Source organism: Lithobates pipiens, unplaced genomic scaffold, assembly GCF_037356315.1.
Source record: "Lithobates pipiens isolate NorthernLeopardFrog02 unplaced genomic scaffold, aLitPip1_a1.2 Scaffold_8, whole genome shotgun sequence".
Lineage (NCBI taxonomy): Eukaryota > Metazoa > Chordata > Amphibia > Anura > Ranidae > Lithobates > Lithobates pipiens.
The window spans coordinates 35295839-35308827 of record NW_027507903.1 but is presented as its reverse complement, the minus strand read 5'-3'; the positions used below and the strand labels follow the sequence as shown (position 1 = coordinate 35308827).

General features: G+C 43.2%; 1 protein-coding gene across 4 annotated transcripts in view; it reads left to right on the top strand.

The window, feature by feature from the left end:
• NTRK3 (neurotrophic receptor tyrosine kinase 3) overlaps window positions 1-12989 on the top strand; it is a 1011888-nt gene that overhangs the window by 836728 nt on the left and 162171 nt on the right. For all 4 annotated transcript variants that reach the window (XM_077472645.1, XM_077472644.1, XM_077472642.1 and 1 more), the window contains one exon: window positions 12756-12886. In XM_077472645.1, the coding sequence (XP_077328771.1) occupies window positions 12756-12886 (131 nt within the window). The remainder of the gene's footprint in view (window positions 1-12755; window positions 12887-12989) is intronic.

The window sequence follows — 12989 nt, the reverse complement described above, 5'->3', positions numbered from 1 at the left end:
AAAATCACTTTTGACACTTTTTGGTTGCTATGGACAATCTCCAAATTCCAGGCAGAAAAAACAGTATTTATAATATAAAAGTGCATGCAGGGCACTGGACAGACCGCTAGGGACAAAGGGGTGTGTATTTTTTTTATACAGTACTGTAATCTGTAAGATTACAGTACTGTGTGTGTTTTGTGTGTTTTTACTTTTTTGAATTTGGCGCCAATCTCTGCTCCGGTGCGCCGTAACGTCGCAGGGAACAGAGCTCGGCGGCACTCGGGCACTGTGTGAATCGAGTGGAGGACAGCTCGGTCACACAGCTCGGAGGACATCGCTGGATCCAGGGGACAAGGTAAGTAACCTCTCCCTGTATCCAGCGATGCGATCCCGAGCCAGACTCGGGATTACCGCCAGGGAGGTTAATTAATAATAATTTAAAAAAAAATGTAAGTGCCCCTGTCCTCCCACGCTCGCACGCAAAGGTGATTGCAAATGTCGGTCCCACGTGCACGCAAACATCGGTCGTCTGACATGTTGAGGTATCATTGTGAACTTCAGATAATGGCCAGTGATTCCAACTCTAGACCTCCTATGTACAGCTAAAGCGGTAACCTGTAAGGCTGGGTTCACACTGGCACGGCTAGGAGAACCGGATGTGATTCGCACCGCACTGCAGTGCAAATCACATCTGATCTCTGTACGATGTGAGTTCAGCCATACAGATAGTATGGCTGAATTCGCATCGCACCCACCACAAACTCGCACAGGACCCTTTTTTTGGTCCGCAGCAGAATCGGATCGCATGGGTGTTCACACCATGCGATCCAATTCCTGTCCGAGTTTGCAGATCGCACTGCAATATGCGAACTGATCTGGGGGTGTCATTAAGGTTTCACTGACACTCCCAGCAGTCCGCATAGGGCAGTGTGAACTGCCGGCGGGAGGCATGCGATGCGGGAACCCGCCGCGGATTTGCGGCGTTCCCGCATCGCTTCAGTGTGAACCCAGCCTAAAGGCTTTTAAATCATTGCCTACGGATTGTAAAATGTATGTAATTTGTTGCATTTGCATAGGCGTGCTCAATTTTAAAGCAGCTGGGGTGGGACCAATTTAGATTTTGGAGGGGGGGCGGGCCTCCCATTTTTAGTCTTGCCTAGGGCAGCCCAAAACCAAAATACACTCCTGCCTATTGGTTGAGGAGGAATGACGCCAACGCACACAAGCAAGACGCAAGGTCACAAGCTTCTCACTACAAATACGGAGCAGCAGAACCTTTTCTTCCAATAAAAAAAATAACAGACAGGGATAAATATCGGTTTCTATAAAATATTTATTTCTTCCGTGTTTAGTATAGAGTTCTTTTTTAAAGCGTTCATATGAAACGGATTTCACAGCTTTTAAGGTCGTACAGCTATTGAAGTTTTTGACATTTTTGAGCTTTCGCTCTCCTAAATGGATGTCGAAAGTTGTTATGCTTCACTGGAAACAAAAGAACATTGCCTAAATAAAAAAAAATAAAAAAATAAAAATGGCAGACACAAAGGTAGTGAGTAAATACATTATATACAAAGTTAATAGGAAACTTGCAAGCAAGTTGACATCGTGCAGCTGCTAGGAATAAGCAAAATGTCAGTGCGGTAATTGCACAGATGTATAGTTCCATTATTCTAGCTCAGATTTCTGCGGCTTTGTAGTTAGCTGAAAGTCGAGGAATGTTAATAATCTCAGATAAATAAAGTGCTGTGCATCTAACGGCATACGAGGGACTTTCCTATAGAAAACTACAATAGGCTTCCTGTTGTGCAATTAATGAAATCTTTCATGTACACAAGGTATGTTGCTTTCAGTGATCGGCAGGTTTGTTGACAAGAGGACAATGAGGAGCTGACAAAATCGTTAAAAATAACCAATTAAAAAAGAACTCAGACAAGCACTGGTTGCATTGGCTGAACCAAGCATTACTGTTTATGACAATACCAGCTATCAGAAAAGCCAGAGACCTGCCAGACTATTCCTACACAAGCCATAGCTGTGGATATCTTAAAAAAAAAAGTGTTTTGTTTCGAATGTTGATTTAAGCAAAAGACATACCTACTGAGACCCGGTCTGTGTAGACAGCATGGCAAATTGCTCACTCAAGATCAGTGATCGCCCATCCATTAGGAGGCCCACAGGCGACACCCCCCTCCGTGCATGCGTTAGGCCCCCTGATCTACATATGGGGTGCCAGACTCCAATGGGGGTGTGTGTGTTTTTTTTAAGAACGTGATTAGAGCCAGAGGCTCTAATAGGCTTCAAAAAGGGTGGGCTCAATTCCACCCAGTTGTGTGACGATAGCACCAGACACCGGCGCTGCAGCCTGCCACTGGCCACCTAGATGGGGTAAGTGCTGGACCAACCAGCAGACAGCGGGGGGGTATTGACGCTGGCTACCCGGGGGGGTGGTTGTTTTCCGCAGGCAAGATCCACAGGCAGTGTCAACTCACCAAGAAGAGTGAAATTCAATGTAAATTGGAGGTAGGCTGAAAGTAGCCTTGATCCTCGAAAGGCAACAATAGACAGTATAAATAAGCAACTCCAAGCAGCACTCCAAATGATAGAAATGTATTGAAGACATTCTTGATTTAAGCACTGCTCAAAGAATGGCTTTGCCACCATTTTTTTTTATATTTAGTGTGAGCGCTGCTTGATGTTAGTTTATTTTTAAAGTGTTACCAAACCCAGGAGCCTGCTTTCACTATATCTGGTCTCCCACAGTACACAGAACATGCAAATACAATTAGTTTGGTAAATATAAACTGCTAAATTCCTTTTCTCATCAGCAGTATATAGCAGTCTTGTGACTGTTTAAAGCTTGTAAGAGGGGTTTTCACTCTCCCCTTATTGTCCTATGAGGCTACAGGACCCCTGACCCTCTGTCCTGCTGATTGGTCCTCTGCCGAACACATGTACCCCCCCAAGAATAAAACAACTCTCTAGCAATACACACCAAACTAAGCATGTGCAGAGTGACTCCAAAAGCTCTGTACTATCAGGAGATGAATTGGGGTCAGTGGAAGAAAGGGAGGATCAGAGAATGCAGGATCAAATTGCCTTTTTACACAATGTGGAGGATTAACCCCTTTCCACAGGTTCCACAGTGAGTATAACAAGCATGCTTTAGTGCATATACTGATTTGTGCAGACTGATTTTATTGGTGTGGTTTTAGTAACACTTTAATGTTTGTTTTTGCCTTTGGATGATCTAGGATACTTTTGGGCTAATTGCTGCATGTATATTTGCTTCACCTTCCTGAGTTGCTCTGTAGGACTTTGGTATCTTTTGAAAATTTTATGTATTTTTTTTCAGGCTGGCAGTTACAAACAATGTTTCTTGGTAGCTTGTGAATGCTTACATACTAGGAAGTATGTGGCTAAAAGTCAGACTCCAGAGCTGGTGGGACACCTAGGTTATCATTAAGGAGTTGAGCTGGACTTACCCCTGCATGGGAAGAAACTTGCTGTACAATGAAAGTAAGGTGTAGCTGAATACCCAGAACTGTAGTATGAATTCCCCTCTCCTTGTTCTCCTGATGAAGCTGGATATGTGAAACGTGTTGAGAAATTTTATTGGATGGAACCCTTGGACTAAGTGACACATTGTTACTGGGTGCAAGGCCAGACTGCTGAGAGAGTACCCCTTGTGGCTAATTGCAGCATACCCCTGGGAGTGAGACATGGAGTACGGTGTGCAAAGGAGCACGGATTGCCTAGCACTGCTGCTGGGTAAGGTGGTTAGCAGAGGGCAGCTGGGCTGCGCTGGGTGAGCTGATTGGGCAACCATGTGAGGAGAGATCCCAGGTTATAGAACAGCAGAACAAATCAGGAACAGAGTCAATAGCTAGGCCAGGGGTCATATACAGCAGGATCAGTCTGAGATGAGTACATATGGATAAACCAGGAACAGAGTCAATAGCCAGGCCAGGAGTCATACACCATGCATTCAGACAAGGTACAGATGCAGAGACTGGAGAACGAGCAAAGTCCAAGCCAGGGATTGATGCAGGCGGAGAGCAGGAGAAGTCAAGCAAGCCGGGTAGGTAACAGGAATCAGATGCAGATAGCAGGTACAGGAGACACAGGAAGCTGACGATAATCCAGCAACCTGCATGCCTGCATCTGCGGCAGGTTTAAATAGGGCAGAGGGTGCCAACAATTGTCACAGTGCGCACGTGTCTATGTGCACCCACCGTTGTGTACCTGCGTGTACCTGTTGTTGCGCACCTGCGTGTGCACATGCACACAGGGATTTGCCTGGTGCAACCATGATGCGTAATGGCAGGATTGCCCATCCTACGGCCATTTCCCTGACACACATGTTGTATACAAAGGCTACATGGTGGTATTGAGATAGCACGATTATATTGGATATATAAAGAAACAGAGTGGACCCTAGAATCTGTACATGCCTGGTTTATTGTCAGCCTTGTAAGGTGCATGACCTTATGGGTGAGGTGTAGATGGATGGAACACACTTTACGGTGATTTTGGAATTTATGTAAGTTTTATTCTACTGTGACATTGGTAATTTTAAGATATAAAACACTATGATAGTGTTTTCTTTTTTGGGGTATTTTTCTGCATGAGGACATCATCTTATGAAGGACTCTGGATGATTATCAAATTGATGCAAGCATTTTCTTATTGAGGGTAATGTCGCGTACACATGACTGGACTTAACTGCAGACTAGGTCCCACGATCTTCCCGATGGACTTTGACTGGAGTTCCAATGGACCTTTCCGAACGAACGGACTTGGCTACACACGAACGGACTAAGTCTGTTCGAAAGTCCGTTAGTTTTGAACGTGATGACGTAAGACGGGACTAAAAAAGGAGGTTCAATAGCCAGTAGCCAATAGCTTCCCTTGCATCGTATTTGGTCTGTCGGACCAGCATACAGACAATCAGTTTTCCCGATAGGAATTGAGTCCATTGGACAGATTTGAAACATGTTCTATTTCTAGGTCTGTCCGATTTTTTTATGTGAAAAATTATCAGATTAGCCCACACACGATTGGATTAGCCCACACACAATCGGAATGTCCAATGGACTGATTCCAATGGACCTAGTCTGCCGGAAAGTCCGGTCATGTGTACGGGGCATAAGAGTAGATATTTCAATGAAGGAGAATGGCAAGAGTTGCCAGGTGGTGAAGGTATTACGTTTGGCAAGTTTTTACCAGTTTTCATGAAAGCACAAGTGGGAGTGCACTGGATACTCTCAATCAAGACATATCACATGTATATGTATGAAAGGGCTTTATTGCATCCTATTTCTGGTGAGAAGATAAGGAGAACATTTCTGTTCCCGGGACTGTTATAATAATGCACTTTTTCAACGTATGAACAACTTTTTTGTATATGAACATTTTATGCTCAAAGATCCATAGAGACTATTTTGGCTGGTGATTGTGAATGTTTTCTGGGTAATTCTTGTAGGCGAAAAATAATTTTGGGATTAGAAACCTAACTTACTAGAGACCTCTTTGTAAAACCTCTGCATGTATTGATAGCTACCAAAAATGGATGGCAACAATTTTTTGAATCTGGTGCAGGCTGTTTTAAAGGGCCATACCATCAGGAAAGTGCAATTGGGGTGTTACTGAATCCCCCATATATATTTTGAAGAGTTAGACTGTCTTTGCATAGGGGACCAATAGGCTTACAGTACTTCTTCAATTATTGTGTAGTCTAAGCAAAGGTTTGCCTGCAAAGGGATGATATATTGCTTTCATTTAAAATGTAAAAATGTACACACTACTGCAAACAACAGATTTTTTTGTTCTGCAAGAGAACACAACTAAGGTTGTCTTGCTGTTATGTCTTGTGGCAAAAAAAAGCATTTAGTGCTGCTCTGTTATACATCTGATATACAATACCTTGAAGCTTAAGGCGGAGAAATCCCTCTGGGGTCCACATTTAAAGCTACACATGTCATGCATCTCTGCTTTAACCTTCCTGAGTGAGTCTGATACTTTCTGAGTTCATGCTTCTTCAATGACCCTTAAAAAAAGTAATACAATCAAGAAGTTAAATGTAGCCCCATACTGTGTGGAAGTAGAGACTTCCTCCTGCCTTACATGATATTTTGCAGTAAACAGACTTTGGTATAGGGATTTGAAAACCGCAGTGATTTTTTATTTTTTTTGTAGCATAATGTATCCTTTGATTGTCGTTAAGGAGATTTAAAGCGGAATTTCATCAGAAAATGAAACCCTGATGGCTTATCAGCCTTCCCCAGCCGTTTTTCAGAATTCTTTTTTTTTGGGGGGGGGTTGAGTACTTTTTTTCTTCTTTCTCCTTTTCACTTTGTCCTTCCTCACCTAAGGGAGGGAGATGTAGTGCCCTGCATTGGCTGCCCGTGAAAGAACGGGTTCTGTTCAAAACTGGATGTCTTGTCCATAGGGCATTCTATCTCCCTTGGTTCAATAGTACTCACTAGGGATGAGCCAGATGTTTGGGCTACCCCAAAGCACCCTCCCCAAGTTGAGGGCATATGGCCTGGTACGGTTAAGGGGGGCAGGGGTGCTCTCTCGCCCCCCCTCTTTTCCTGCAGCCTGTCATGTTGCGTGCTCAGATAAGGGTCTGGTATGGATTTTGGGGGGACACCTACGCCATTTTTTTTTTAATTGGCGCAGGGTTCCCTTTAATTTCCATATCAGACCCGAAGGCCCTGGTATGAATTTTAGGGGGACTCCCACGTAATGGAGGGGGGGATCCCATGCTCTTCTTTTCAATAATCTGTATCTATATTGTTGAGACCCGACAATTCATTATAGCCGCAATAAGTTTTAAGTGATATTTTTTCTTTTAGAAATGTAATTTTTTTGCGGTACTGTTCTAAATGCGGAAAAAATGCGTCACTTTACAGACATACTGTAGACACCACCCAGACATGATATTTAAAGGAATATTTCATTTTTATTGTTTCACTTTAAGCATTAAAACAATCACTGCTCCTGAAAAAAAATGATTTTTTAAAAACCTTTTTTGCATTGATACATATCCCCTGGGGCAGGACCCGGGTCCCCAAACACTTTTTATGACAATAACTTGCATATAAGCCTTTAAAATTAGCACTTTCGATTTTTCATGTTAGTGTCCCATAGACTTTAACTGTGTTCTTGCAGCTTTCGAACAGGCAAACACCTGATGTTTGAGTTGAACTTACGTTTGACTCGAACATCGGGCTCATCCCTAGTGAGTTCTATTGCCCCTGGGGAGATAGACTGTATAACCCCTTGCTGCCGAGCGTACGCAGATGTGCATACTCGGCTTCCGGGGGTTATACCGGGATGATGCCCGCACCTGCAGGCATCATCCCATTACTGATTTTTAGAGGCAGCGATTGGCTTTCCAGCCATAACAACCGATGTGGCTAAAAGCCGCTCTGCTGTTATGCCGGAGGAGCGGGAGGGGGGGACGTCCCGCCGCTCTTACCGGTGCTCCCGTTCAATCGGGAGCACCGATGCATGATCTGATGCCTCCGGCGGCTGGGCAGGGACTGGAATGAAGCCGTAAGTGACGTCATGATGTCACTTCCCGTTTACTCGGCTGCCAATGGCGCCGGATTTAAAAATCTATACAGTATTCAGAATCGCCGAAAACGGCAATCTGAATACTTTGAAGTGTAAAGGAGGGATCGGGGGTCATAAAGAGTACCTGTCACCACCTATTACTGTCACAAGGGATGTTTACATTCCTTGTGACAGCAATAAAAGTGATCAAATAAAAAAAAAAAAAAAAACAATTTAATAATTTTCAAATAAATTAAATTAAAAACTATCACAGGATCTCTCTCCAATTCAAGACCCCGCATATGCACACTCTGGGGTTGATTCACTAACACTGGAGAGTGCAAAATCTGGTGCAGCTGTGCATGGTAGCCATCCAGCTTCCAACATCAGCTTGTTCAATTAAGCTTTGACAAAAAAATAACCTAGAAGCTGATCTTCCACGCTCGAGTTTTAGTAAATAAACCCCTCTCGCTCCTCAGATGAAGTAGCTCTGAGCTCTGCTACAAAAGAGGAGGTAGAGAGCTGAGCATATGTGGAGGTTTGAGAGCTTGCTCCTGTGATGGAGGAGTGAGCAGTAAAAGCTAAGAGCATCTTAACAATGTTCTAGCAACAAGACAGAATGAGGGGATCTCTGGGAGTTTTTTGGGCAGACATCTTATGTAATTTTCACCATGATAGTAAGTAAGGGGAAATCCCTCTAATGGAGACCTGGATAAAAAAAAAGCAAACAAACCTCTGTCATGGTTTCAATAATTCTTCACTCTGAAAAAAAATGGTGGACATTCTCTTTAAAGGTTTTCGGTAACCAGTATTCCTTGAAGACTGAATCCCATCGCAGGGCTGTCTTCGTTTCAGATTTGGCTGTTATTTATTACAGGTATTTGTATAGTGCTGTTAATTTATGTAGAGCTTAAGGCCGCGTACACACGCCGGGACTGTTCGCCCAACTTTGTCCGCTGAACAGTGTTTCGGCGGACAGTCCGCTCGTGTGTGGGCTTTCAGCGGACAGTTTCAGCGAACAGTCCGCTGAACAAGGTTTTTCGGAAATTCCGTAAAACTGTCCGCTGAAACTTTGTTTCAGCGAACAGTCCCCTCGTGTGTAGGCTTGTTCGTCAAACTAAGTTCCGCGCATGCTCAGAAAGGATTTACACGCCGAAAGTTATAATGCAGTGTATAGGACGTTGTATTTTCCGTCCCGTCGTACGTGCCGTTCACGTCATCGCGCACGGTTTCAGCAAACTGTTCGTTCGTCGTGTGTGGGCAAGTCCGTCCATGCTAATTTTGAGCGGACTGTTTGCTGAAACTGTTTGACGGACAAAGTTGGGCGAACAGTCCCCGCGTGTGTACGCGGCCTTACAAACATTGTATATTTATATCACTCCCTGCTCTCAAGCTTACAAACTAAGGTCCCTACCTCACAAGTATGCATTCAGATACTAATCCCAAGTTAGTCAACAGCCGATTAACCACTTTCAGGAAGATTTTCCCCCTATACTGCACTGCGCCGTGTTATCTGACAATTGCATGGTCGTGCAACGCCGTACCCAAACACAATTGATGTGATTTTTTTCTCACGAATAGAGTTTTGTTCTGGTGGTATTTGATCACTTCTGCTGTTTTCATTTTTTGCGCTATAAATAAAAAAATTGTGACAATTAAAAAAAAAAAAAACATTTTTTTTACTTTTTTCGATAATAAATATTCAAAAACAATTAAAAAAATTTTCGTATTCAGTTTAGGCGAATATGTATTCTTCTACATATTTTTGGTAAAAAAAATCGCAATAAGCATTTATTGATTGCTTTGCGCAAAAGTTATAACGTCTACAAAATGGGCAATAGATTTATGGCATTTTTATTATTTTTATTTTTTACTAGTAAAGGCACCGATCTGTGATTTTTAGTGGGACTGCGACATTGCGGCGGACACATTGGACACTTTTAACACTTTTTTTGGGACCGTTGACATCTATACAGTGATCAGTGTTATAAAAATGCACTGATTAGTGTAAATATCACTGGCAGGGAAGGGGTTAGCACTAGGGGGCGATCAAGGGGTTAAATGTGTTCCCTGGGAGGTTTTTCTAACTGTGGGGGGATGGGACTGACTGGAGGAGGAGAGAAGTCGCTGTTCCTAATCACTAGAAACAGCAGATCTCTCTCTCTCTCTCTCTCTCTCTCCCCCTGTCAGAACGGAGATCTGTCTGTTTACATTGATAGATCCATGTTCTGGCTCTCTTTCCCCCAGATCGTGGCCGCCGGCCACACGCATCGGGTCCCCCGCCATGCATCGGGCACGTGCCTCCAGTGGCGCGCGCACCTGTTATGGCTCTTAAAGGAGCTGACATACAAGTACGGCGATTTGCGAGAACGAGCTGACCTGCCACAGTATACTAATGGCGTATGGTCGGTGAGTGGTTAACCTAACAGCATGTCTTTGGAGTGGTTAGAAACCCAGAGAAGACAGAGGAAACCCCTTGCAAGCACAGGGAAAGCATACAACTCCATTAAGGTAGTCCTAGTTGGGTTTCAAACCAATGACCTCAATGGCAGAAATGCTAACTATAAAACCACTGTGCTGCCAACATGATGTTCTGACATTGTGATTGGCTGCCTGAGATACTCGGAACAAAGGACAGACAATCACAAAACAGCACCACAGTGTGTAGGAAGATGATACACCTTTTAAATCTCTTACACAACCAGACATTTTTATTGTCGAAAACATTAAATTCCACAGAAGATGATGGCAGCTATTATAGCCAACAATAACTTACATGTCTGACAAGAGTAACAAGAAAACAGTGACTTATTCTTTTTTATTGATTAATCAGCAATATTAGAAGCCCATAAGAGAAGAATGCAGTCTCTCTGTGACATTATCACAGTAGTAACAAATAGTTTTGTATCAAGCACTTCTATATTTACTATAACTCAGTATCCGTCTTTCTGTGTTTTAATAATTCCTCACTTTATTGATTTTTTTATTACCTTTATAAAGGGGCAAATGTATCTCTTTCTACTCTTTATTTTTTTCAACCAGTTTCTGTTCACATTTGATGGGATTTCCTTTTTTTTTTACTTTATTTCTTTATTGGTTATAAAGAGTAAATACATAATCAGCAGTACATTGATGCAAATAATAGACAAGAAACCATAAACCAAAATTATTGTACTATGTTCATTGCATAGGATCCCATAAGGTGTTGCTTCTATTTGTTAAATAGATAATTCTTGACTTAGGAAGAATAAATCGAGAATTTTTACCCCCTATAGTGAAAGGTTTAGAAAACTAAACAGGAGAAGCATAGGCAAGAAATAACAACAAAACACAGGATAAGGACTATAGGCCAGGATTAACATCAGATAAAGTGGTTGTAAAGGCTGAAGGGTTTTTACCTTCATGCATTCTGTGCACAAAGGTAACACAGTTTCAGTTTGCAGCCCCCCTAAAACTCCCAATCCCAATCCAGCAATGTGCATGCGAGCGGCTGCTCTCCTGGGTCTCTCCCTCCTCATTGGCTGAGACAAAGCAGCGGGAATCAATCACAGCCAGTGAGGATGGAGCAGGGGACGCTTGTGAACACGAACAAGTGCCCCAAGAGAGAGCAGCTTGCGCTGGGGGCATTCAGCAGGGGGAGAGGACAGGCGCACCAGCAGGGGAACTGAGAAGAGAAAGATTGAGGCTGCTCTGTGCAGAACTATTGCACAGGGCAGGTGAGTATGACATGTTTGTTTTTTGTTTGTTTTTTAAAAGCTGGACATTTAGTATCCCTTTAAGCATTTTTAGGAGTATTCTCATATTTCCTGAAGTGCTACCCATTGTTATATTTATCTAATGGGCTGCAGCTGCTGATAAGTGTAATCTGACAGCAGAGACTCCCTGCTGTCAGAATATAATATGTCTGCAGTGAAGATTCCTCTATCCACCTCAATTGTGTGGATGGAGGAAATATATATATTTGTTTATGTTTTTTTAGTTTTTTTTAGCCCTCCAGCTGAACAAAAACAAAAACAAAAAAATCCATCTAAGCCCTTGTACCCACAGTCGGACAGTCCGACAACAAAATCTGATGGATTTTTTCTGACGGATTTCATCCGAAACTGGTGTTGCATGCACACGGTCGGACAAAGTTGTTGGAAAATCCGATTGTTCAGAACATGATGACGTTTGTACCTTATGAAAGGACTACGTTCAGGCTAGTAGCCAATAGCTTTGGTCTCGTAATTTGATCTGAGCATGCGTGCCACCTTGTCCAATCGGAATTCTCTACAAACGATCGGACAAAGTCCTATCGGACCATGTTGTCGGAAAATTTTATAGCCAGCTCTCAAGCTTTGTTGATCGGACATTCCGACGGAAAAAGTCAGATGGAGCCCACACACGGTCAGATTATCCGACAACACGGTCCAATCGGACATTTTCCGTCGGAATTTCCGACCGTGTGTACTAGGGCTAAGACCTGCTTAAGGAAATACCTCCTTCTCCCTGCAACAGACAAGTGACCAGTGGCGGCCGGTGCTCTGTTTTTAGTCGCTCGCCTGTTCACCCACCACCCCCGCACTTACCCCACCCAGGTCGTAGCCAGCTTCTGCGGCTTCCCCCTGCATCTCCTCGGCGGCTTCCCCTCTGGTCCTGCTCCCGCCAATACGGTCGCTTCTCCCCTCGGCCAATCGGGTCTTAAGACCCGCTTCCCAATTGGCCAGGAGGAGAAGCAGGAAGACAGTAGTGAATATTAATTTGCTATTGTCACACATCTGGGTGGGATCAGGGTGCAGTGATCTGCGTCCGAGCCCATCCTTTTTGAAGCCAATTAGAGCCTCAGGCTCTAATTCTGTGTTTTCAAAAACAACATTGAATTCCATGCGTTCGACACCCTGCATGTAAATTAGGGGCCGGGTGCATGGATTAGGGGGGTGAAGCCCCTGACATCATCTCAACCTAGGCAAGAAGATTATTGAATTAAGCTCCAGGATGGCTTTTCAATGAGCAGAGATTTTCTGGAAATATTATACCAATCCAGCCCACTTTAAAGAATGATTTTGTGGGTTTTTTTGCCAGATCGTTTGTATCCTTCCTAATCACTTCTGACTTTTGTCATGTTACTCTTTTTCAGATAAAATTGGAAAAGTATCAAATGTTTTTCTGTTTGGAGTTTTAGCTTTGAAATAATATAAATGTATTTGTATCGTCTTTGTTTCTTTTTCATGCAGATGTTCAGTATATAAAGAGAAGAGATATTGTTTTGAAGAGAGAACTCGGGGAAGGAGCGTTCGGGAAGGTGTTCCTTGCTGAGTGTTATAACCTCAGCCCAACCAAAGACAAGATGCTTGTTGCTGTCAAGGTAACAGATGCAAAAGAAAAGACTTACAAAAGACTTTATTGAGGCATGCAATAGCTGTTATTTCACTGTGTGATACCAATCAGAGGAAGTAGTGACCTTAATT